This window comes from Monodon monoceros, unplaced genomic scaffold, assembly GCF_005190385.1.
Source record: "Monodon monoceros isolate NGI ecotype Baffin Bay Population unplaced genomic scaffold, NGI_Narwhal_1 Super_Scaffold_5, whole genome shotgun sequence".
Classification (NCBI taxonomy): domain Eukaryota; kingdom Metazoa; phylum Chordata; class Mammalia; order Artiodactyla; family Monodontidae; genus Monodon; species Monodon monoceros.
This window is the reverse complement of record NW_021703782.1, coordinates 23,542,970-23,569,961: the sequence shown is the minus strand read 5'-3', so window position 1 is coordinate 23,569,961 and position 26,992 is coordinate 23,542,970. Positions and strand designations below refer to the sequence as shown.

General features: G+C 36.7%; 1 protein-coding gene across 2 annotated transcripts in view; it reads right to left on the bottom strand.

The window, feature by feature from the left end:
- Positions 1-3,799: 3,799 nt before the first annotated feature.
- The window catches only part of MFSD14B (major facilitator superfamily domain containing 14B), a 72,939-nt gene continuing 49,746 nt past the window's right edge, over positions 3,800-26,992 (bottom strand). The window contains exons 4-12 of one of the 2 annotated variants that reach the window (XM_029202412.1): positions 23,513-23,640; positions 21,636-21,750; positions 16,011-16,229; positions 14,267-14,380; positions 11,307-11,378; positions 9,766-9,878; positions 8,177-8,274; positions 6,285-6,427; positions 3,800-5,561 (exon numbers count right to left, since the gene is read on the bottom strand). In XM_029202412.1, the coding sequence (XP_029058245.1) occupies positions 5,310-5,561; positions 6,285-6,427; positions 8,177-8,274; positions 9,766-9,878; positions 11,307-11,378; positions 14,267-14,380; positions 16,011-16,229; positions 21,636-21,750; positions 23,513-23,640 (1,254 nt within the window). In that variant the 3' untranslated portion in view covers positions 3,800-5,309. The remainder of the gene's footprint in view (positions 5,562-6,284; positions 6,428-8,176; positions 8,275-9,765; positions 9,879-11,306; positions 11,379-14,266; positions 14,381-16,010; positions 16,230-21,635; positions 21,751-23,512; positions 23,641-26,992) is intronic. The other variant, XR_003790758.1, reaches the window with a different exon arrangement.

The window sequence follows — 26,992 nt, the reverse complement described above, 5'->3', positions numbered from 1 at the left end:
ATTAGAACACTCCCTAACACCATATACAAAAATAAACTCAAAATGGATTAGAGACCTAAGTGTAAGACCAGACACTATAAACCTCTTAGAGGAAAACATAAGAAGAACACTCTGACATACATCACAGCAAGATCTTGTTTGATCCACTTTCTAGAGTAATGGAAATAAAATAAAAAATAAACAAATGGGACCTAATGAAACTTGAAATCTTTTGCAAAGCAAAGGAAACTACAAACAAGACGAAAAGACAATCCTCAGACTGGGAGAAAATATTTCCTAACGAATCAACTGACAAAGGATTAATCTCCAAAGTTTTCAAGCAGCTCATACAGCTCAATATCAAAAAAACAACGCAATCCAAAAATGGGCAGACCTAAACAGACATTTCTCCGAAGAAGACATACAGATGGCCAAGAAGCACATGAAAAGCTGCTCAATATCATTAATCATTAGAGAAATGCAAATCAAAACTACAATGAGGTATCACCTCCTCACACTTAGTTAGAATGGGCATCATCAGAAAATCTACAAACAACGAATGCTGGAGAGGGTGTTGGTGCACTGTTGGTGGGAATGTAAATTGATACAGCCACTATGGAGAACAGTATGGAGGTTCCTTGAAAAACAAAAAATAGAATTACTATATGAGCCAGCAATCCCACTACTGGGCATAAACCCAGAGAAAACCATAATTCAAAAAGACATATGCACCCCAATATTCATTGTAGCACTATTTACAACAGCCAGGTCATGGCAGTGACCTAAGTTTCCATCGACAGACGATGTGGCACATATATACAATGGAATATTACTCGGCTATAAAAAGAAATGAAATTGAGTGAGGTGGATGGACCTAGTCTGTCATACAGAGTGAAGTAAGTCAGAAAGAGAAAAACAAATACCGTATTCTAACAGATATATATGGAATCTAAAAAAAAAAAGTTCTTAAGAGCCTAGTGGCAGGACAGGAATAAAGACGCAGACGTAGAGAATGGACTTGAGGACACGGGGAGGGGTAAGGGTAAGCTGGGACGAAGTGAAAGAGTGGCATGGACTTATATATACTACCAAATGTAAAATAGCTAGTGGGAAGCAGCTACATAGCACAGGGAGATCAGCTCGGTGCTTTGTGTCCACCTAGAGGGGTGGGATAGGGAGGGTGGGATAGGGAGGGTGGGAGGGAGGGAGACGCAAGAGGGAGGAGATATGGGGATATATGTATATGTATAGCTGATTCACTTTGTTATAAAGCAGAAACTAACACACTATTGTAAAGCAATTATACTCCAATAAAGATGTTTTTAAAAAAAGACAACCACAAATGGTATAGGGCACTGGATAACTACATGAAAAAGGATAAATTAGGACTTCTATCTCACACCATATACAAAAAATTTACCCAAATGGATTAAAGACCTAAATGTAAGAGATACAACTATATAACTCTTAGAAGGGAAAAATAGTTGTAAACCTTCATGACCTTGGATTAGTCAATGGTTTCTCAAATATGCCACCAAAAGCAAAACTGACAAAAGAAAAAAATAAACTGGACTTTATCAAAATCTGTGCATGAGAGGACATTATCAAGAAAGTAAAAAGAAAAACCACAGAATGAGAGAAAGTATTTATAAACAGTATATCTGATAAGAGTCTACATCCAGAATATATAAAGATCACTTACAAGCCAACAACAAAAGATAATCCATTTTAAAAATGGGCAAAGGATTTGAATACACATTTCTGCAAAGAGAATATTCAAATGGCCAGCAAGCACACGAAAAGATTTTGGAGTTAGATAGTACAGATGGCTAAACAATATTATGACTATACTAAAAAACAATGAATTGTACTTTTAAAGTGGTTAAAATGGTAACTTTTAAGATGTGTGAAAAAAGAAAACATACGGATAAATTCATTACTTTGGATTTGATAAGATTCTTAGATATGACACCATACAAAACACCAAAAAGAAAAAAAGCTGATAAATCGGACCTAATTAACACAAACTTTTGTGCATCAAAGGACACCATAAAGAAACAGAAAAGCCAACCCACAGAATGGGAGAAAATATTTGCAAATCATACATCTGGTAAGAGTCTAGTGTCCAGAATATATAAAGAACTCATACAACTCAACGAGAACAAATATCTTGATTCAAAAATAGGCAAAGGACTTGAATAGACATTTCTCCAAAGTAAAGATATAAATGGCAAATAAGCACAAAAAGATGCTCAACATCATCATCATAAGGGAAATGCAAATCAAAACCAGTGAGATACCACTCTAAACTCACTAGGATGTCTATAAACAACAACAAAACAGAAAATAATAAATGTTGGCAAGGATACAGAGAAATTGAAGCCCTCTTACATTACTGATGGGAATGTAAAATGTGCAGCTCTATGTCAGTTGCTCAGATGGCTAGTCATAGTTACTACATGACCTAGCAACTCTACTCCCTGACATACACCTAGGAGGACATGTTCACACAAAAACTTAGACAAGAATGTTTACAGCAGCATTATTCATAACGTAAAAGTGAAAACAATCCAAATGCCAACTGACATTTGATTGATACATTATCAATTAACTAAAGAAAATGTGGTATATGCCACACAATGGAATATTCAGCCTTAAAAAGGAATAAAAATTGACACATGCTACAACATAGATGAACCTTGAAAACATGCTATGTGAAAGAAGCCAGACACAAAAGGTCACATACTGTATGATTCCATTTATATGAAATGTCCAAAATAGGCAAATCTATAGACATAAAGTATATTACCGGTTTCCAGGGGATGGGGATAGGGGGAATTGGTAGTGATTGCTAATGGGTATGAGGTTTCTCTTTTGGGATGATGGAAATGTTCTGGAATTAGATAATAGCTGTACAACCTTGTGAATAAACTAAAAACCACTGAATTGTATACTTTGGAATGGTTAAAATGGTTAATTTTATCTCAATTTTAAAAATCTACCTAATTTTAAAAAATGACATTTGTTATACTGGGTTAAAAAAAAAAAAAAAAGAAACGAAACTACAATTTTGATAAGCAGTGGTAAAGAACAAAGACTCCACGAGAGCATCTTTTAAAAATTGTGGCAAAATATACCTAACATAAAATGGATCATTTAAACCATTTTTAAGTAGTTCAGTGGCATTAAGTACATTTACATTGTTGTGCAACCATCCTCACCATCCATCTCCAGAACTTTACCTGCAAAACTGAAACTCTACGCATTAAATAATAACTTCCCACTTCCCTTTCCCCTTAGTCCTGCCACCACTATTCTACTTTCTGTATGAATTTGACTAGATATTTCATATAAGTTGAACCATATAGTATTTGTCATCTTGTGACTGCCTTATTTCACTTAGCATAATATCTTCAAGGTTCATCCACATTGTAGCATATGTCAGAATTTCGTTCCTTTTAAAGGCCAAATAATATTCCATTTATGTATAATATATACCATATTTTCTTTATCCATTCATCCAACAATGGACACTTGGGTTGCTTCCGCCTTTTGGTTGCTGTGAATGATGCTGCTAATAAACATGGGTGTACAAGTATGTTTGTATCCCTGCTTTTTTAAAAAATAAAAAAAAAAAAGTTGTGATCTCTTTTTGAAGATCACAACTTTTTGAAGGGAGATTTTGAAATGAAACTTATTTTGAAAATACACATATCTTCTTCATTAGCTTAAAGACTAAAAACTTATTTCAGTTGAAAGTCACCCAAAGGAGAACGCAAAGATCAATGGTACTGTTCGTTGTAAAGAAACACAAAAGACATAAAAGTATCCATTGCAAATTTATTATGCATTAGGAAGCTTAACTTAAAAACCAACAGCATAGTAAAAAGATATGTTATCTTTGTTCGCAGCAGAACAGGTTTCAAAATATATTTTCTTTTAAATGTATTCAGTCAGTACACAATCCTTTATAAAAGTTGTATATATTTTTTTCTGTCAATACCTTCATTACATTTATAAATACAAGATTTACATAGCACCCCATCAAAAAAAAAATTAAAACTCCTTATGAATATCTACATATATTTCATACCTATAAAACTTTCAAAGGAGTGCTGTGTTAAAGATGGGCCCTAGTTAATTGTCCACCTACTGGTGCAGGAAAACACATATAATCTAAAGTTTTCTTTGTCCATAAAACATCTCGAAAAATTAGCAAGACACTTATTTTGAAACTGAGCTTCTTAAACCATCATATTTTAGAAAGGAATTTACTGTGCATATTCCCATGAGATTCAAGTGGCAGATACATAGATAAAAATAAAGACTGACTGAAAACAAATGCCTACATAGAGCAGTTAAGGCAGGGGTGTGATGAATGAGAAACACTGAAAAGTAAGACACAGGAGATGTGGGTGGGAGCAAATATAGTAAGAATGCATTACATGAGTCTAAACTTGGATATAAACTCCACTGGCATCCAGTTACTAACTTTCATTCTCACCTAGGAATGTTTACATTGTTGAAAACTTTCTTACAAGCACCCTCCAATTTCTATGTTGCCACCAGAATGGCTGATGTATGTTTTTCTTCTGTAAAATCACCTTGGATCTAACCAAAACATTAGGCCCAGGAATCTGAATTGCTAGTTCTTCATGATTTAAATTTATTAAAAAAATTTCCTTCATCCGGTAAAGGTTATCACTAATCAATATTATTACTGTCCAGATGTGTATATGCTGAATTTCATTCTAGCCAAGAATAGGAAGTAGAGATAAGGAAAGGAGAGTAAGACTATTTGCTTGACCTTTGAACAAAGGCAATAGATCCCTGATACTGAGCAGCCACTCATAAACACCTATGGGCTAAACAGGCACAGTTCAGAGAAACAGGAGGGAAGAAAATATGGGATTCTTTATCTCAAATTTTGCCAGAGAAGGCAGTTGTACTATAATCCTGCACCTTCTACTGAAAAGGACATGGTCACTCTTACTCTGGAGTTATTAAAGGAAAGTCATCCTTTCTACCAGAGATGACTTTTTCTGAGTTTCGAAGTGTGGACTCCAGATAACTTTGAGAGTTGCATATTATTTGCAGAAAAGTATTTCAAACCTTAACTTGTTCTAACATATAAACAGAAAGAAAGAGAATGGTAGAAAAGGAACAGGAGGAGGAAGGGGCGGGAGATGAGGGATGGAGGTGGTTACTTCTCAAACTCGGCCTGAAGCATGCCACTAGTATCTCCCCTCCAGCACCATGAAGTCTCCAGTGTGGTGTGGCTCCTCCATGGCTCTCAGAGATGGAGTCTACAGAATTCTAGTTTCTGCAGTTTATAGTTCAGTGCACTGATTCCCAGGCTCCTCGAAGGAAGAGAGCTCCCAGATGCTGCTGTCCTGCAGTAGTGGCTCAATGTCTTCATCACTGCCTCGTTCTATTGTGTTGGTCAGGCTGCCGCTGATGCTGTTGCTATGTTTTTTAATTCCACTGCCTTTACTGTATTCAGGTATGAATAAGGCAACCAGAAAAGACATAAGAACTATACATGCCCCAAATAAAAACGGTGGGCCTGGGATGACAGCTCCCTGATGGGTGTGGGAAACAAATGAAGAATTTGGTTAGTCAAAATTAGTCCTGGACGACCCCAAAAAAGCACACCACTGAAAAGTGAGTTATTTTCTCATAAGCAAATGTTCATTAAGTGTCATAGCAAATTCTAACAGAGCCTGGCGTCTGGAATATGATGGAGGGCAACTAATCACTGCTTTGTGCACCACTTTCCAACAGCTTAACCAAACTTTCCAACAGCTTAACCAAACATGTAAACATGTAAACATGTAAACAACAGTTATTTATCTCTAATCCTGCCCTGTGACCTGAGATCATGAACTATGTACATGAACAGTAATTCCAATTTTGTATAGAAATCTATATTAAATATAGCTTGGAAGGAGGGAAGTAATAGCAAATAAATAGTAGAAAAAGCACTCTAGCTCAAATTCTAGCTGGAATTTTAGGTCATTTCATCTTTTATCTGGCCTGAGCTTCACCAGAGGACAGCATTCTGATCAGAATAATTATATAGGTGAAAACAGAATCTGAACAAAGTTAAGACAAATCTTTTACATAAGATATTAAATCACTGAAATGATCCCTCCCTAGTCCCAGGAAGCAATGAACATAGCACTTACTACTGTCAAATACAATAGTATTATAAAAATAAGAACACTTTCCAAATTTAAGGTCAGAAGATTTTGCTATAATCAGACACAACTGCTATTGTAAACCTAGACTTATTACCAAATTACCTGCAGGGCAGCATTGTTAGAATTCAATTCCAGTTCCAACTCAGTCAGTTCCACGTGGAACATGTAGAATATGAAGCCATACAGGGCTGGCCCCAGGCCATTACATAGTCCTCTTATTCCAGTTATGATACCCTGGGCAACTCCTAAGTCAGAAAAAAGAGAAGGGAGCCAGTCTTCTCAGATAAGCGTCTCAAGACTGGAGACTTAACAGTACTTTCTTACTAATATGAAATACTGCTTCTGCTGGACTGAGTAGTCTGGGCTGTAGAAAGGAGATTTTAGGGACTTTACCCATCATATTTTCATTCATTGCACAAATGTTTCCTTGGTTTTCTATGTCCTTTTAATGTTGTCCTCACTCAATGATCTATAGGGTATGAAATGACAGTGATGTTTCTAAAATCCTTTTGAGGCTGAATTCCCTAACAGCAGATCTTCCTATAATCAGGGAATAATAAAAAAGTTTTAATATTCTCCATTTATAGGTAATTTACACTTTTCTGTGGATTGAGATTTTCCTTTTCTACTCATTTAATGGCACTTTTACAATAAAAATCTGCCCTTTGCCTCTTGTATCCCTGCCCATGTGTGAGTCCACAGAGGTCCTGATGCTGTGTGCTCCCAGCACCTTCAGACAGATTCTGTTCCTCACAGTGACCTCCATACTCCAGGTCCATCTCCCTGTACACCTCTACTGAAAAATCCAAGTGCTAATTTCTAGATATCTCTGGTATCTAATTTGGCAGGTCAAAAATTAGCTTGAATCATGAGATGAATGTTTCTGTAAATCAAAAATGGTCAAATATAATTCAACCTAATACAGTGTGTTCTAATAAGTTTATATGCTGACATTTAGAAACATCTGTATTAATACATGTAAGTATAAAAAAAAGTCAAAGAAAATTCATGCCCTGAGAGATAGGATAGTGTCTCCTAGATGCCAAGGCAATGCCCATCCTTCACAGATAGCTCATGCCTTTACTTCAAGCACAACACCTCCCCAAGGATGCAGTCAGCTAAGTTAACATAACCAGGGTAACACACAGAATTTGTGGTCTTCAAATGATACTGCTATATTTAAAAGGACCTACTGTTAAAAAAAAAAAAAAAGATTAAAAAAAAAGTAGATATGAATAAGATGGCTAATTTCTGATGCAGAAAAATAGTTGCAATGAATAAACTAGCTTTTCCAATCTAGTTTTTTATTGAAACTTTAGAAATATCTCTAAGGCATTAAAATTTTTTTCTTCTAAAATTCACTACTTCCTGACTACAGTCAGGTAAGCCATTAAGTGATGGTGAAAGAAAAGGACTAATTTTGGCAGTAGGAACTGCTTGATAGGGAAGCCAGAGGCACAAGAAGGATGAAGTAGGAGTCTAGACAGAGTGCTACTCTACACAGTCATCTTAATTTTGTCTCTCACTCTGCATCCAATTATCAAGAACTACTCAGATTTATTTTTCTTTATCCACTCAAAGAATCATTTCCTAAATTGAGTAATGGACTTTCAGTGATTCCAAATTAAAGAAATTTCAGTGATTAAATAAAGAACTCATTGTTTTACTAACTAGTCTGTTAAAATATGATTAAAGTCGATTAAAGTCTAGTAAATTCTAACGGTGACAAATAAAAGAGGAGTCAAAACTGAAAAGAGAAAATGGATAGTTGTCTTAGTATTCTGACCTGCTGAGTCCAGATTTCAAAAATATGATCAAAGATCAAAGTAGGAAGGAAAACATAATTTTCCTATTTGCCAAAGTAAATAGGTATGATTGTTGAGCAGGGACCACATGGCTGTAACCTCTTGCTTTGTTGATGTGAAGAGGGGTTCAGAGTTGCTCATGCTTATGGCAGGTACGTCTCCGTTGAAGGAGGAAAACAGTGACCTCACCTTGCTGATCTGACTCTGCATTCCGAGAGACGAGGGCACTGACTGCTGGAAATGTGATGCTGGACATGGCGGCCACGGTCCCTGCTGCCCACATCATCCTGCAATGACAGGACAGGCTGCGGTCAGGGAGCAGGCCAGCCCCAATGAGCTTGCTGTTCAGAGTACAATCAACGGCAAAAGCACTAAATGCTTTCTGTTTTCTTGTGTTAAGTTGCATTTATTTTTTTCCTCTTTAAAAATGGATTTTTTTTTTTTAACCTAGATGGTTATGCATCTGTTTATACTGATCACTTCACGGGCTGGGAAAGTTTCATTTCTTTATTTTACCTCTGTCAAATCTGTTCTTCTTCCTAGTTTCCCTATTACCGTATTTAGATGCAAGCTCAATGAAATGCAAAAGGATTTCTTGTTCCTATAAATACCACATTTTCACTACCAATTTTCCACTTTTTTCTTTGTACTTCTCAAAGGCTCACCTCCATACTGTCTTTGAGCTGCTCAGTTTTCTACCCCTCAATAAAGTGTTGTGTGTCACCTACAGAAAAAGTTGGTGGCACATAACACTTCAGAGACCTGAAGTTCAGGATGACATCCTGCAGACTTCCAAGTGTGCTTCCTTTAGACCTTTGTTTTTTTCTCAATGAAAAGGACCTACATGTGTGTCAGTATTAGGCGTTGAGTGTGAGCAAAGTGAGGCCCCAACTGGGCTTAAAACCTGCTTGGCCAGACTCTCTTGGGGATGACATGCACGTCCTTACTTAAAAGGAAAAACCCTTTAGGTCGACAGAATCTTTCTAAGGTAGCATGAGTTTGACTGAATCAGCTACTGAACCAAAGCTCATGGGACTGAAATTAAGATTTCCAAGAACAAAAAGAATCAACCACTGACCACCTAAAGCATTTCGAGTTCTTCTAAATTGTGTCATCCATTTATGACTGCAAAATGGGGACCAACTCAAATATCTAAAACGGAGATATGGACTCTAGTATTTGGTAGCCAGGCACATAGGGAAACTTGCCACACAACAAAATAGCACTCAAAATTCTTTTTATTTCTTCTTATTCCACAGGGCTTAATTTGACCTTCCTTCCTCTTAATGGGAATCTAATACATTAGGAGTAATAACTGATCAGGATATACAAGATTCTGGAGGAGATCTCAGTGTTCATCTAACTCATATGCTTTGTATTATAAAGGTTATGTCACTGTCCAAAGTCACTCAGCTAATGATAGTAATAAATCCCACCATAATCAGTCATTTTTCCTTGTCTTCTTGTTTTGTTTTTGCCTATAATGTGTTGTCTCCAAAAATTGACAAATGTGTTTAAAAATTAGGCATAAAACTTTTTTTGGAGGGTCGGAGGAAGTAACAACTCACTGAAAGCCTGCTGAGGTGAAGGCAATCTATCCAAATAATCCTAAATTACCAGCTCTACCCTTCCCCAAATTAAGTCTAAACAGTTTTTGAAATGTTGAATACACTATGCCAGTAAAATAACTCCTGCTTCCTTCACATCACACTCAACTAATTCGAGCTCCTCTAAAAGATACATCTATTAGTTCATAAGAATCTATGGGAGAGGCTTACCATGCCTGAGATCCAAAACCGTACCAGGCTAACTGGAACATCTGAAAACCCAAACCAAGGAGAACGGTGTTCTTATTCCCCAATGACCTCATCAAGATGGTAAGAAAGACCGTCTGCAAAGCAAAGGGGATAATCCTGAGTAATCATATGAACACAAGCACAAGATCTGATGCAAGTTCTGTGGGGAAGCCCATTAATGGTGACCAAGAATCTCAAAATAGCAGACCACCTGACCTAAGACCTTGGAGGCCGTGCAGTACTGATGTAGCTCAAAAGGGGTGAAACTTCGGGGCCTTCCCAGACTAACCTGGGCTCAGGGCCTTTGGCCTCCTCCCCAGAAACCTGTTTATCTGGTGCTTATCACTTCCCCAAAGGTCATCACAGCTGTTCAACAGTTACTGTGATTGAGAAGAAAATGCCTCTGTCTCTTTGGAGAAATGCCAATAATTTAACCACCAGTGAATAGCAAACCCCTGATGAACATTTACAGAGTATGTGGGATTTTGGTGGGGGTTAACAGTTTCACAAAGTTGGACTGATACAAATGTGAGTTTAACAAATATATACTCTACTAAAAACTTAGGTGATATAGCCTGAAAAGGCATAGGATAAAAGGTGAATCTGGGCTAACTGACTAACCAGAGTTAATATAAAAAACAAGCCAAAATCATAAGCAACTTGAAAGTTTAACATAATTTACATTTGCTGATACAGTTAAAAAAAAAAAAAAGACCCTTGGTTTGATGCATTCCTATAAGCCTTGTCAATTCTAATATTTGGGCAAAGCAGTTTTGCAGGCTTCTCATTTCTCTTTGAAAGAGTTATCACAGAAGAATGCTCCACCTGGCCTACCATGCTTTAAAGCAGCATATAGCTGTTCCAGGAAAATAGCCTCATAATAGTCCCATATGATATAGTGAATGCACCTAAGCATATCAATGAATTAATTTAAAGCACATATGCCCTGTCTTTTGTGGTCCTATAATAGATGGGGAAACGTTTAATAAATACTCTTTACTCATTACATATATCCTAACATACTGACTTATCACCATTTCTTCAGTCCTGGGGATAGCAAGGATTGTAATAGTTACAAAATTTCATTTCTGCTTTTCACCTTCATTACTTTTCAATATTAAAATAATATTGAAACATTTTTCTGGTTAATTTTGCAATACTGGAGTTAGATTGTGGTTGGTGGTTGTAAAAGCAAATTTTTATTTGCTGAATTGATCCATTAGAGGTAACAACACATGCTCTACAAAGTATTGAAAAGTTGTGTTAAATTCCTCCTAAATCATAACCTTAAGATTCTATTAAAAATGGAATAACTCTATGGTCTGTATCCATTGTCAGTTTACTGGGTTTGATATTGTACCACAGGACACAAGATGTTACCATGGCAGAGGAGGAGGGGAACTGAGGTAGTGGTGCAGGAGATCTCCATGAATATTTCTTTGCAGCTTCCTATGAATCTACAGTTACTTCAGATTAAAAACATTAAAAAAAAAAAAAAAAAGGATGGGTAAAATAACACTCACCTGAGCCACAATAGAAAGAATTCCTACCATAGCTATGAATGCTGCAATTTTAACAGATCCAAAACCTATGACCTGTGGAAATGAAAACACTTTGTAATACAGATATTATAAAAATAAGGAATGTATGTTCCATTAAAGCCATAGAATAAAATAGTTGAGGAAAGTTCATAAAACCTTGACAATGGCAAATTAGGCAGTGCTCAAAGTTGAACCTATTTAACCAATAATTTATATCTAAATCTGTCATAAGAAATCATTATAAGTGGCACAACTTAATTTAACAAATATTAAATATTAAGATAATATTTTCTATTGTAGGCCTACCTATTTTTTTCATATCCATCCCCATCTGCAACCCACCAAGAGACAAACATAACATTATCAAGCGTTGGAGAGAACATGAAGAAAATGATTCGATTTTTGATGCTGCCAACACAGAGTATGCTCACTGGCAAAGTCAGTGGCTCTCAACTTTGGCTGCACATTAAAATCATGTGAGCAACAGAGAAGGGGAGAAGAGAAGAAGGGAGAGAGGAGAAATGAGATGCTGGAATCCACTTGAGACCAATTAAATCAGACTCTCTGGACCCAGACACAGGTATGTTTTAAAAAGCTTCCATGGTGATTCTAATTCTAATGAGCAGCCAAAGTTAGCTGGTAATGATTTCTAAGCCTCTTAATCTTAACAGCAGCTCCGAAATGCCTACTAAAACTTTTAAGTTTTAAATATCAAGTTTTTATTTGCTCTATCTATTGAAACTTTATAAAATTCCAAAAAAAGCTTTAAAAATTATTGTATACAATCTTCACATTTCATAAATGACCGTCTTGCTTCAAGTTACACAACTAGCTAATAAAAAGAGTTAGAGCTAGAACCTCTGGTTCCCAAACCAGTGCTGCTGACATTAATAATATCCTATTACTCTCTAATCAAATGCAATTTTTAAAAATTGGAATCTATTTCTCAGTCTAATTTGTAAATATATATATATATTTTAATTGAAGTATTGTTGATTTAAAATGCATCAGTTTCTGTTATACAGCAAAGTGACTCAGTTATGCATAATATACATTCTCTTTTATATTCTTTTCCATTACGGTTTATCCCAGGACACTGAATATATAGTTCTTTGTGCTATACAGTAGGACCCTGTTGTCCATCCATTCTATATGTAATAGTTTGCATCTACTAACCCCAAACTCCCAATCCATCCTTCCCCACACCCCCCCGTAAATATACTTTTTAAAACAGCTTTATTGAGACAGAATTAAAATACCATACAATTCACCCATTACAAGTGTACAATTCAATGGTTTTAGTTTTATATTCACAGAGTTGGGAATTATCACCATGACCAATTTTAAAAGCTCTCATCACTCCTCAAAGAAACATCGTACCCCATTAGGATTCCCATTCCCCCAGCCTACCCTACCACCTAGCCAGTAATCTGCTTTCTATCTCTATGGACTTATTTATTCTGAGCATTTCATACAAATGGAATCATACTATATATGGTCTGGCTTCTTTCACTTATAATGTTTTCAAAGTTCACCCATGTTGTAGTGTGTACCAGTGCTTCATTGCTTTTTACTGCCAAATAATAACATTCCATTGTATAGATATTTCACATTTGTTGATCCATTTCATCAGTTAATAGGCATATGGGTTGTTTCTACTTTTTGGCTACTATGAATAATAATTTGTGTAAGAGTTTTTGTATAGGTATATGTTTTCAATTCTCTTGGCTATATACCTAGAAATAGATTTGCTGGGAACTCTATGTTGAACACTTTGAAAAGGAGACATGTTTTTTCACTTTCTTCCTTGGACTTTCCCATTTTTCCTACATTATTTTCTATATTAAATGCAAATTTAATGTAATTTAATATATGCATATATAATTTTCTACATTAACCACACTATCTCACCACTCTTCCGTCCGAATCTCCAGCATCCACCCACCATAATGAGCAAAGCAAAAATAAAACTGCTTGAAAAAAGTTTTACTTAAACGTGCCACCATATAAAATATTATAGTCTCATACTCTCAGGAAAACTATGAGAACGGAGAATTTAACAAATTTTATTTAAAAATATCTCTAAAAAATAGAGGAATTTATCTTAGGAGGAGGACTTCTAGTGAAATCAGTAAAAGACCAAGACAGGATTGCAATGGAAGGCAACTCAGGTCTTAGCAATCCCAGAGACCTAAAACAACAGTTGGAAAAGGGAACTTTTTTTTTTAATTGCTGTAAGTCAATTGCCTTTTGGGGAGGACAAAGTGTAATTTTTTTTTGTGCGGTACGCGGGCCTCTCACTGTTGTGGCCTGTCCCGTTGTGGAGCACAGGCTCCGGACGCGCAGGCTCAGCGGCCATAGCTCACGGGCCCAGCCGCTCCGCGGCATGTGGGATCTTCCCAGACCGGGGCACAAACCCGCGTCCCCTGCATCGGCAGGTGGACTCTCAACCACTGCGCCACCAGGGAAGCCCAAAGTGTAAATTTTTAAAGAGAAAAATCAGAAGGGAGAAAAGATTATTTTGGTTATTGTTTGTAAGCCACCTTGAAGTCTACAGTGGTGTTGAGCTATGGCCTACTACAGATGGCTAAGCAAGCTGGCTGTGATCAGACCCAGGGGTCAGGGCACTTCTGAAATAAACTTTACCTCTCTGTGAAATTTAATGGGTATTATTAAAGATTTAATAAATTTTGTTTTTACTAATTCTCTTTCTGTATAACTCTCAAAGAAATTTTTTCCACAGTAAACATTTTATTGTGTTTTTAAAATTATTGCACTAAAGGTCTCCTGACTACTAATTATATGTCAGCACCTACATTTATAACTAGAAGCAAGTTAACACATTTTTTTTCTCTACAGTGTTTTCCCACAAAATACCTCTAGCCAGATCCCAATCTCTGGTTTTCCTCATGTTCAAAAGCTGCTAGGCACTCACTACTCACCTGCCTGAGATAGAGGAAAAAACTTGAATACTGTCCAGCCTCAGGAAGGTATGAAAGAAAAACAGTGATGCAGATTAGTAAGACGGTAGAATCTTTTCCAACTTTCTTCAGTGACTAGGAATAAGCAGAAACAGAAACATATAAAAAGCAAATAGATACTGATGTCACTGATATTCTGGGATATTGGCTGCACTGTTTTGATCTATTAAGGTGGATAACAAAAGATGAATGGATTATAAAAGGAATTGAGCCTTAACATTAAATCTATCACCATCTCTTTAAGGAGGTTACAAGTCCTAATTTCAGAGGTATGTTTCAAATATTACAGCTTTCTCTCTTTGTTAACAACACTGGTTCACATCCTGAAACAGACCCTGAACGTCCTATGAACAGACCCTGAAAAAACATTGCTCCAGAACCTTTTAAGAAAATCTCATCTCTCTCTTTCATTCATAATACAACTCCTTTAAAGCCATAAACAGTACAGTGTTTTCATTACACATAAATTTACTCTATTTTTTTAAATGTTAGCATTAAATTTGCCATTAAAATTGGTAGACAAAAAAGTATGCTCCAGCCATGGGGTCAGTGACGACAAGATTCTCTGACCAGTAACAACTTTTTGAATGTTACAACCTTGTCCAAAATCCTATACTCCTCTCTACACAGGATGTTTGAGTAGACCAAAAGGTGCACCAAAAGTTGTCTACAGAGTGTAGAGTTCTGCAGTGCATTCTAGGTGATCATAACTGTAACCTTCATATAATTAAAAGCAAAAGTAGCTAATGTCTATTGGGACCTTGCTATATACCAGACACTAGACTGGTTAATTTATATACATTCACTGCAATCCTCATAACAGCCCTGAAAAGTAAGCCACAATAGTTCCACTTCACAGAGGAATTTCTCTGTGTAGCTTGACAAGGTGGGAGGTCTGACTGGCTCCACTCCTGGTTTCCTTTTCTTCACACCTATTTCTTGATATCTGACATTACAGCGCAAACAGAATGAGCAGGGTCCCCAGGTCATACAATGAGGGAGCTTTTTAGAAAAGAATTTCTCATGAGTTAGTTTTTTTATATGTATTTTTCCTAAAAGGTAAACTTAAGGGAAAAATACAAATATCAAATCTCTGGTTATATTTTTCCGCACATATTTTCTTCAAGAACAATTTCAAACCAGAGAAGGTGGGGAGAGAAGATTCTTCTTCTCAGTACTTTTTCTAGTTGTTAATGGGATTCCCCCATGACAAAAGAGAAAACAAAGACTCTATTCAATCAGCAAAAGACAAGTTCAAAGCCTCTGTTCAACATGGGTGTATATTAACAACTTAGATAATAACTACTTTAGTCGGCCCAAATGCATTTAACCTTTTTGAATTGAAGTGAATCGAAACAACCGCTTCAAATGGCCACTTTCATTTATTTTGTTAAAAGAAGGATGAAAACAACTATGCAAAAAGAAAAAAAACCTTCCTTCCCAAGTCTTCATCAGGGATAAACTGGACATTTCTTGTCTCTTCCCACAGGATAACCACGTTTGACTTAAGAAGTAGCAATTCTATATATTCCTTGGTATACAGTCTACCTCAGTCCCTTACTTGCAAATACATTTTTTCTATTTTTACTGGAGAAAAAAAATAGATCAACAACTGCTAGGATGCTTGAGGCTGCAGGAATGTTCTTTTATTTGCATGGCTTAGAAAGATATTTAGGAAAGTAAATGTTTTCATGTTTTTATTTACCGCAAAAGGGTCTGCTTGTTTCCAAGAAATCTGAGCTCCCCAGGAAAGAGGTCTCATTTTCTCTGGCAAAGATTCTGGAACAGCCAATAAGATGAAGCAGATGTCCAGAAGAGCCACCACTGTGGCCACCAGCACAACAAGGCTGTCTCCATAACTGGCGGACAGGTATGCTCCAATGGCTGGGCTGCTGACCAGACTGGCTGCAAATGTGGCTGAGACCTATGGAAAAAGCACACTCTCACCCAGGGTCCCATCTGCTGCAGGTGTGCAGCTATATTCCTGTTTTCATCCAGGTTCCCACAGGTACATACCTAAAGCCATCCATCCCTGGCTTTAAAAAGACAAAAGGATTGTGTTGCACACAACTTTTAAGAATGAAAAAGAATGAAAGTAATTTTGTTTTAAGGACTTGTTCATAAGCTATTAACTAACTGGAGTTATTCTAGAAAGCTACAAGAATACAAAATAATGATTTGTTAGAAATAAAAATTGTAAAACCTTCCCCATAAATAAAATATACATGTTTTAGTCTTCTTTATTTGGGGAATGGGGATGTAGAGAGAAAGGTATGAAAAAAATTTCTGCAGGGTTGATGATAAAATCTACAAATTACTCAGAGACTAGGCTTGATTTCATCTTCCAAAAACATGTACTGTTTCACCATTTAATAAGCACTGAGAGGGGGGAAAATCTCTGGTAATCTTAGAAAAGCTATAACAACAACAAAAAATCCAAAAAGATTTGTTGAGGGAGATGTCAAAGCTTTTTAAATGGAGAAATCCCCAGGCTAGGGACTTTTGTCATGCTGTCATCCCCAACCTCCACCTAATACCAGAAACCACTGACTCAACTGATCACCCTTGCAACTTGAATCCATGTGAAGCTTCTTCACACTGCTTTCCTACAAGCACGTAGAAAGCTCCCTTTATTCTGAAATGTAATCTGAATGTTCAGAAGCTTAAATGGGCAGTCTCCAAATTATAACCAGACTGAGTGTCAAAAGCACATTTATAATAAGTTGGTTATTTAAACTTCTAATGGATTTTAATAGAAACTATAGAAATCATTATCTATGATTGAAATTATGACTCCTGGGTAGCCAATAACATTTTTTCTTCATCCATCACCCCCCAACTGAATGTGATAATACAATGTATTGGAAATTAGTATTATACTAAAAATATTATAAAAGCCAAAAGTAAAAAAATTTCTGGAGAAAAAAAGGGAGTATAGAGAATTCTAATTTGGGGAACAGGAATTCCCTGGTTCAATATTTATTGAGCATCTACTATGTGCCAGATAAATAAGAAGACAGAGCTCCTGCCCTTCAGGGTTTTTCATTTTATTTAAGAAGATCAAGGCAATCATGTAACTTTATATTATAAATTGCAATGACATGCAAACAGCTATGGGAGCGCTCCTGCAGCATCCTCACGTGCTACGGAAGCACTGCTGCAGGGTCCTCAGGTGCTAATACTAACAACATCATACCTGCACAAAATGGGTCATTCATTCATTTATTCATAACAGTTTTCTACTACTTAATCCTTATCAAATTACTGTATGTAAATTGAGAAGATATTCTACAACTCAATGTACAAATAAAGAAACAATATATGTCTTAAGTTCACATAGATGAGCAAGAACTGGAAGCCATTTTCCAATTTCTCAAATTAATCTTTCTCACTAAAATGCACAGTCAGACTTAGACCTAAATTTCAGCTAAAACTGCTTCTATAATTCCACAGCATTCCAAGTGTAAAGAATCTAAAGATCATGGAGTATACAGAAGAAAACACTCAATCATTTATTTCGTTATTTGTCAAAGACATTTCTAATTCTATCATAATTCTATTCTAGACAATTGGACATTTTCTAAGATAAAGACTGTTCAATAACTCAAGATTTGGTCATTAAGAACAATGGAATTGGGCTTCCCTGGTGGCGCAGTGGTTGAGAGTCCACCTGCCGATGCAGGGGACACGGGTTCGTGCCCCGGTCCGGGAGGATCCCACATGCCGCGGAGCGGCTGGGCCCATGAGCCATGGCCATTGAGCCTGCGTGTCCAGAGCCTGTGCTCCGCAACGGGAGAGACCACAACAGTGAGAGGCCCACATACCGCAAAAAAAAAAGAACAATGGAATTAAATTATTATCTATATAACAATAATTTAATATATAAGAATACACGATACATCAGTTTTGAATAGAAAATGACTGCCTTCTTTACTAAGCTCCCCCACAAATTTGAAGGGGATACAGTAACTACTTCAGATATAAACAAGAGGGATAAAGAATGATTGATTGAGATTAATGCTCATTATCAATAAATGATGCACTCCAAACCATGGTAAACTTTTAAATTCATCTTTCCCATCCATGTGATGTATCCTGCAACACTGCTCTAAGGGAGAAGTGCTCTATTTTCTGGTATTTCGATAATTCAAACATTTGTACACTGCCATGGAGAAATTACCAAAGGCAGAAATCTTAATGAGAATCTTTAAGTCTTGCAAACCACGAAAAAGACATGAGCATTATTAGTTACAAGTCTATGTATCTGAAGACCTGAAAGCTTCATAACTTGACTTAGATGGTACCGCAAGGCAAATGCTCTCAGACACAGAGGGGCAGGCCTATCCCCTCCTCCTAACACAGCCCAATTTGTTTAGGTCCTACAGTGCTCAGGATTTCCTCCTCCCATCTCTCTGTCTACTAATGCCCACCTATAATACCCTAATCTTCCTCCCTTCATTCCCTTAGCGGTCCACTGAAGCAGGTATAACACTTAAAGATCAGTTTAATTTCTTCAAGTATGCAAAAAGTAAAACATAATTATTATATACATGTAGTAATAGTGAGAAACAATAGGAATTTAGTGGGAAAAAATCTGTTATTAAAATATTTAATAATGAATACTCTGAGAGCCAATTTAATCATGTGGAATATGGAAATGAAAATAAAAAGGTTAGTCACCAAATTTCAAATATCAGAAGGGGACAGGGAGCAGCAGTGGTTTCCTAATTGTTTTATTTGATTAGTTACATTGCTCAATAAATATTTGTTGAATGAGTTTCTGAGAATCTATGGCCCCATGAAATTCTATGTAAAATGTTGCATCTTTCTTAAAACTTAAAGCAGCCTACTTGCTTAGTTTGTGTATTTATCTAAAATCCCTCTTTAACACTCAATACGACAGCGGTGAATAAATCTAAAGGATGACTTCACCACAACAGTCTCTCAATGAGCATTAACTTAAATTCATTATTGCAGCCATTGAAAGAAATTACCACTTTTCTTTGTTTACTGGAGGAGTTTCAGTAAGGAAGATATACATATATATTCTTTAACAGATCTCAAAATGCTTCTTAGAATTTCAGCTAGACTTGATTGACAATCCTATAATTAACTGGCAATAAATCCTCCTGTATCTGTAAGGTAGCCTGCAAGCTTTTTTTCTTTTACTTTTTTCAGGTTTGTCATCTCAACATCTGACATGTAGAGGTAAATGTAAAGGTTAGCCACTGGCCAAATCCTGGGTCCTGTGACCAAGTCCAGGAAGCCTTACATGCTGGCTGAGGGCACACTTCAGTAGGGCGCTCCTCTCACTAACTTCTCTCAACATACCTACGAACAGCCATTATTATAATTGCCATTTTACAGATGAAGAACTGAGCTGGAGACAGGGGAACTAAGTCATGATCACTTTGGTTGCAGAACTCTCTCTCTCTCTCTGAAATCTTTCCTAAGTACGACTGCTTAGCACAACAGCTTCATGAGGGGTTTTTCTGGTGGAAGCAAGGAACAAAAATCGAACAAAATTGGAGGGAAATGAGTGTTTTCTGTGATGTTGAGAAAAGCTGCACAAGTGTGATAAATAAGGCTTCTGGCACCCCTCAAATCTGCTGACCGACCCTGAGAGCCCACCTTGAACACCCTGCCTTCTTTGAAGCCTTCCTATCTGCTTCTCCCTCTGTCCTCCTCCGCAGCACTCTGGAGATGCCCCTGTTTTAGGACATGACATGAGAAACGTTCAGGGAAGGAGGGAAGAAGGAAAGGAGAGAGCAAGTAATAGCTACAGGGTAAGTGGGGTCGAAGGAGAAGTTTTTAAACTACTGATGTCTAAAGTCAACAAAGTAAAAATTGCTGTTGTGTTCTGTGGAACAGCAGTGACTGACTTATATGTCCATCATTGATCCATACAATTATTCATTCAGTCAACACTGAATGACTACTTACTGTCTTCCAGGAAGTGGGATTTAAAAGAAAAAGTAAGACTCAGGAGAGAAGTAACCTGAGTTTCTGGCATTCAATCCCCCTCCAAACATTCAACAAACCAGCCAGATCATCTTTCTTCTTCCATCTTCTTACTATAAACATTTCAAACACAGGAAAGTGGAGAGAAGAGCACACTGCACACTGAAGGGGAGCAGAATAAGCCACCCCAAAATGTGCCACTTTGGCATGTAGATTGTTTTTAGCTGAAGGCAATTAAGACCCAGGAGACTCAGGAAAAGCTTTTTACCTTTCCCTTAACAGCCTAAAAGAATTTAGACAGGAGGCCTATGCCAGGAAGAGAGCAAATAGTAAAGATAACTTTTTATATCAGACTTATCTGCATGGAATGGCAAACATTTGTTTACCAGATATTTGCTCTCATCTTCCTGTGAATTGTCTTCCTTCCCTTTGAAGCCCCAGACCCCTACCCTCTTTCTCCTTAGCTCAGGATGGTATATAAGCCTCAATTGCCTGACTTTCCTTGAGTATCTCACATCTTTGTGGGACTCCCATACAAATGAAATTAAATTTGTTTTTCTCCTGTTAATCTGTCTTACATCAATTTAATTATTATGCTGGCCAAAGAACCTAAAAGGGAAGAAGGGAAAAATTTTCCTGTCCACACCCAATTACCCCAAGAGGTTCACACACTGGACACATACCCACAAATGCTCGCCTGTCATCTTTTCCCCTTGAACCACTTAAGTAATTTTCAGAGTTGTGACACTCTGACCTAAATGGCTTCAGCCTGCCATCTTCTACAGGTCTTTCTTCTCCTATGTAACCACAGTGCCATTATCTTGCCTAAGAAAATTAGAAATGATTGTCAATTACCCAGAAAAGTTCTCCTATAACTTTTGTTTTACACTCAGCAATTATTTGCTGAATGAATGTAGTCCTTTTTTCTGTAGTACCATGTCCCAAATAAGTGCCTGAGTCACACAACTAGCAATACAGTAACAATGGATTAACATGCCTGAGGTTTTATCACCTCTCCAATTCTAATTAGGTACACAGAGACCTATGATCCTAGCACTTGTTTACTGTCATGTTTCCTCAAGAGATTAGCTAACAAGAAACAAATCAAACCAACTTTAAAAAAACTTTGCAACTGACAACTCAACACATCCTGCCAATCTTCCAACACTAAAACCAGAAAATAAATTACTAGCAATTTCTATCTTGCTATTTTTAACTTCTCATAAGTCTCCTTTTTCATTTCAATTGCTTTGGATTTTCTTTTACATAAGTCAATATTTAACACTATTTTAATAAAATCTCACTTTCCAGTGAATTTTTAGTAGAATGTCCATTATTTCTCTGATTAAAAAACAATCTATTATCTTACCCATCCATAAGCAGTACTTCGCTCATGCTCCTGAGTAACATCAGCTACATAGGCAAATATCACAGAGAACGTGACTGAGAAGACTCCAGAAATGGAAATCATTGCAAAATACCACCTATAAAAAGATTATTTTAAACACCCATGAGAGAGGTAGTGTATACACACTTTTATAACCAAAGCCAAAGATATCATGTAAAGACTATAAACCAACAAATAAATTTTAAAAATACATGTATATTTAAAGATATAGAGGACAACTAATAAAATTATAATCAAGATGAAGAGGAAGGAGAAACATACTAATTTTGTCATTGTTCAAGGGGTTTCAGTAAATGCAGTTTAAAAAAATGAAAGAGTAAGGGTATGCAGTAAAGTTATACTTTTAAAGGTAGCCAGAACAGAAATTAAAAATTTCTAAACTTCCTAGCTTTAGCTAAGAATAATACATATACACAAATGCAGGAAGCATTTTAAAAATTAATGTAATTAAGACAAAAAATTTCTATCATATGCATAGATGCTTAAAAAATCTAGTTAAAATATTAGCAAACAGAATCTCACAGAACAAAAAGTAGGGTTTAATCCTAGGAGGTAAGGATGTTTCAATATTAGAAATCTATTAATATGCTTCATCATGCTGGTAGATCTAAGAAGAAAATTCAAATGATCTCCACTGATGCAAAAGGCATCAAATAAAATTTGACATTCAACCTTGATTTTAAAAAAGAAAATCTCTAAATAAAATAGGAACAAGTATTTTTAAACCCAAAAGGCAGCTTAATACTCAATGATGAAACATTATATTTCCTTCATATATATGAGGTAGATAGGTCCTAGATAGGTCCATAATCATTACTTTTATTTAACATTATTCATTAGTCTACACAAGTAGCAGAAGCAGCAGCATGAAAACTGGAAGAGAAGAGGTAAAATCATTTAAAGATCTGAAGAAAATAATTTTAAGGTATTGAGAGGACATTAAAAAAAAACCCTAATTCATCAGAAAAGCATGACTTGTTCTTGGACAGAAAGACTCAATACCAAAAAGTATTTTATAAAAATTTATCTGGTAGGAAATAAAATGATTCATTATAGATAGCCAACACATTTGGAACATGACAAATGTTGACCTAAAATTTCTATCAAATAATCAAATGAGAGTATTTTCACATGAGCACCCCCCTCTGAAACTATTAATTGAATTTTTTTAAAAAACCCAAAAAACTGAAACACAAAAACCCTCCATTCTAAAGTATGTTCTTCACATAGGAATAGCATCTCAGCAACAGGAATTTTGGCCAAAATACCATCCTCTGTACTCCAGAAAAACTAAGTTACTGCTCAGGTGCAAATTCCAACCCATTTTTATTAACTAAATAGCCTTGGTTACATGCTAACTATTCTCTCCTTATTTATCATGAAAAAATGAGATCAAATTAAAATTCACATTATGATTTAGAATAGGTTATTGGTCTTAATACAGTACACACAAAAGTGACTCCTGCCTTTTGATATAAACTATGTTCATGTCAGTGCCCTAGAGCAATGAGCTGACAAAAACAACACATTTTCAAAGTCAAATGAGCCACAATTGAGTGAGTACAGGGATTGTCTGCCCCCTCCTAGGACCTAATCTTGTAACTTACCTCATGGCAACAATAGCTGCCCTTAGAGACATCTTTTCTTTCTATTTCTTCACCTAAGTGAAGAACTTAGGTGGGCATGATGGCAACTGCCTACTAGCTTTCAGTATTACCGAAGAGTTCAAATGAAAACACAGGTACAGCTGTTTTGCAAAAGTTAAAAAGCACACTGCAGGTGTACTGTCCACATGTGACCCAAAACAGACAGTCATGATGGAGGACCTAGCCACTCACCATGGACTAATCCTCATCAGTGGAATTGGGAAGCAGGTGAAGAAGACGGTGCCAAGGAGAAAGGGCTTCCTTCCCCACACATCAGACAGCGCACCTATGAGTGGGGCGCTCAGAAAAGAGAGCAGGCCCTGGAGAAAAAGCAGAAGCAAAGGTCAGATTTATAATGTGATCCCCCAACTACTTGTAATTCTTATTTTCTAAATGTATTTCTAAATGCTCCAATTCATTTCAGTGGCTCCAAAACAGAGTAATTTGAAACATTAAATATAACCTGTCATTAAAAAAAAAAAAACTAACAAAATTTTTAAGCGTGCTGTTTGAGAGGGAAGAAAGGTTTAAGAGCTCATTTTCTGGGAGAAACTGGAAAAGAGAGGTGATGTAAAATATATACACCCACAGTTGGCCCATAACGTGAACACACACCAAGTGTATGGAAAGGAGCCAGACACTTAATTCATTTTAATAAATATGTATACCATATCTATCACGTGCAAAGCTCTGAATTAACCGAAGTGAAGACACTCAAATGAATACACACCTTCTGCTCTCAAAGGGATAAACTAATAGGGATAGCAGGATAAGTATGCGTATACTAAATGTCCATAAGAAAAGCAAATTTTCTTGCCATCAAATTTAAAGTTCCATTTGCCTGGTGAACTTAGGACAGAGATAATGCAAGTTGCATAAGATTTGAAAAAAGAGTTGAGGCTAAGGGGAAGCAAGAACACCACACATAAGCAAAGGAAGAAACTCACATTTACCACTTCCTCACAATTTGCCAGTCACTCTGCCTGCTGGCCACTTCCATATCTATTTCCTTTTTGAAATCAGGGCCCTTTGAGGTGGCCACAGGCTTGCCTCTCAGACCCTGTTGGTGCTATCATCCTTCCTTTACATGCTCTGTCTGCACACATGGCCACCACCACCTACATTATGAACAGCTTTGCAATATCTCTTCTGAGCTCTGTGCCTACAGCCAAATGGACTTCCCTATTTCGACATTTAACATGCACACTGTTCCCTATAAACCTGACCAAACACCCACACTTCCCATCTTTGCTAAGAAGCTGTCCAAAGCTTTCCCATCATCCCTCCACTCCCCAAGGCGATTTTTCAGACCATTCTCTTGTAATGATTTCTCTTTATCCATCCCCTGCTGTGTGACACTCTTCAGCATTTCTTGCCTGGATTTAAATTAAACTGCTTTCTAACTGCTTCCCGCCCCTGGTCCTAGTTCCCTCCAATCTGTCCTCCACATACCTTCAAGAGAACCTTGATGAGCTGCAGACTTCCGTTCCTTGATCCTTTGTTTAAAACTCTCCACTGTGCAGAGTTGAAATTCTTTAGCAGGTATTTAATAGGTGAAATAATGAGTGTCTGAACTTTGCTTTTAAATACTACAAATAGAAACTAGGTGATAAGTACATGGGCGTTTATTACATTATTCTCTCCTTTTGTGTATTTGAATTTCATAATACATTTAAAAAATTCCTCAGCATAGCATACAGATAGAACACTCCAACATCTATCACCTAACACACATCCTCTATGTTTTGTCTATATACAATACTTCTTAGTTTTCTGAACATATACAATACCGTGTTCCTTTGTGCCAACAGGCATTGCAAAGGCCCTTGTTGTGCCTGTATGCTTCCCACACTTGGACCTGGTAAACTACTAGTCATTCTTCTCAACTCCGAGCAAGGAGCACCTCTTCCTCTATCTATTTTCTTAGCTACTCAAACAGAATTAATCACACTGGTTTTTGAGGGGTGCAAAACAAACAACCCTCCCCCCCAACCTGGTACATATTGCTTCTATTATAACTGTAACACTCTATTACAATTACTTGTTATTGTCTGTCTTCTCTATTGGATTAGAAATTGAGATTAAGGTCAGAGGAATGGTTTCTTTCCTTCTCTGTACCCTTGATGCCTATCACAGGGTCTGGTAATAAGGGCTTTCAAAGAGGTTTGGTAAACTGAATAGAACTTTTAAGAGCAAATCAACTCACAGTAGTTTCCAAGGTCACATGGCTGAGAAGAAGAAGAATAGGATTCTAATCCCTGATCAGCCACCAGTAAACTGATGTAAGGGGAGGTGAGAGAAGACTCAATGGAGGGCAGGCAAGTTGAGGAGAAAAGCATTTTGGCTCCTCTGAAATAAAATATTAACCCTACCCAGGCATCAAACCTTGTAATTTATAAGCCACAGTGGATTTCCAGGGCGTTTGGTCTGTTCTTGCATCAAGACAGTTAAATGATCTCCTTTAACTAAGAGCTAAACGACTGCAGAAGCAGGGCTTAAATTCACGACTTGCAACTATCAGTTTCATAAATTTTAGAAACGAAAATCTTTTACGTTGCTTTAAAATTCTCTAAAAATATCAGGGCTTCCCTGGTGGCGCAGTGGTTGAGAATCTGCCTGCCAATGCAGGGGACACGGGTTCGAGCCCTGGTCTGGGAAGATCCCACATGCCGCGGAGCAACTAGGCCCGTGAGCCAAAATTACTGAGCCTGCGCGTCTGGAGCCTGCGTTCCGCAACAAGAGAGGCCACGAGAGTGAGAGGCCTGCGCACTGCGATGAATAGTGGCTCCAACTTGCCGCAACTAGAGAAAGCTCTCGCACAGAAACGAAGACCTAACACAGCCATACATACATACATACATACATACATACATACATACATACATACATACATACATACATACATACATAAATAAATAAATAAAAATTAAAAAATATCAAATGCCTGAGTTCTTGGCATATCAAATACCAGTTCAGTATAGAACTGGTCAAGAAAAATACGTAAAGAAATTTAAGAGAACAAGGCAATTGAAGTAACAACCACCACAAAAACAGTAACAAAAACTCTAAACACAAAGAACCCTGGAGAACTTTTTGGACAGTTCTGATTTTAGATTTCATACAATGCTTTAAGATATAGAATGCATGCCATTAAAACAAAGGATATGAGAAGGCCAAGCACTGAAGTTTTATTTAAAATAATGTAGTTTTTACAGATAAAAGATACTGCTATCTAGATTCTGGATTTAAGTTGTAATTTAATCTATTCATTAAATAATTATTATTTAAATAAAATTCTCAGTGACAACAGATGTTGAAAATACCCTCTGGGAGAACCTACATTTTTATTAAGATGCTAAAATTCAATCTAATAAATACTTGCCTCTTTGGAAAACTTGTATTTCTTAAAAATCAAAGACTTTCTCCTGTCCCAGAGTTATTTCTTCACTACCCAATCTAGCCCTAGATCCTATCAGGCCACATTATTACAACAGTAGATTAAGAAGGATATTTGTACCTTGATTAGGCAAGTACTTCATCAGTCCTAAAGATGCAGAGCACAATTTGCAAATGAGAACAAAATGTTTAAAAATTAAAACCAGACTGACATAAAGGCCCTAGCCTTTAACACAAATACAGTTGATTCTCATTATTCACAGAATTAGAGAACAC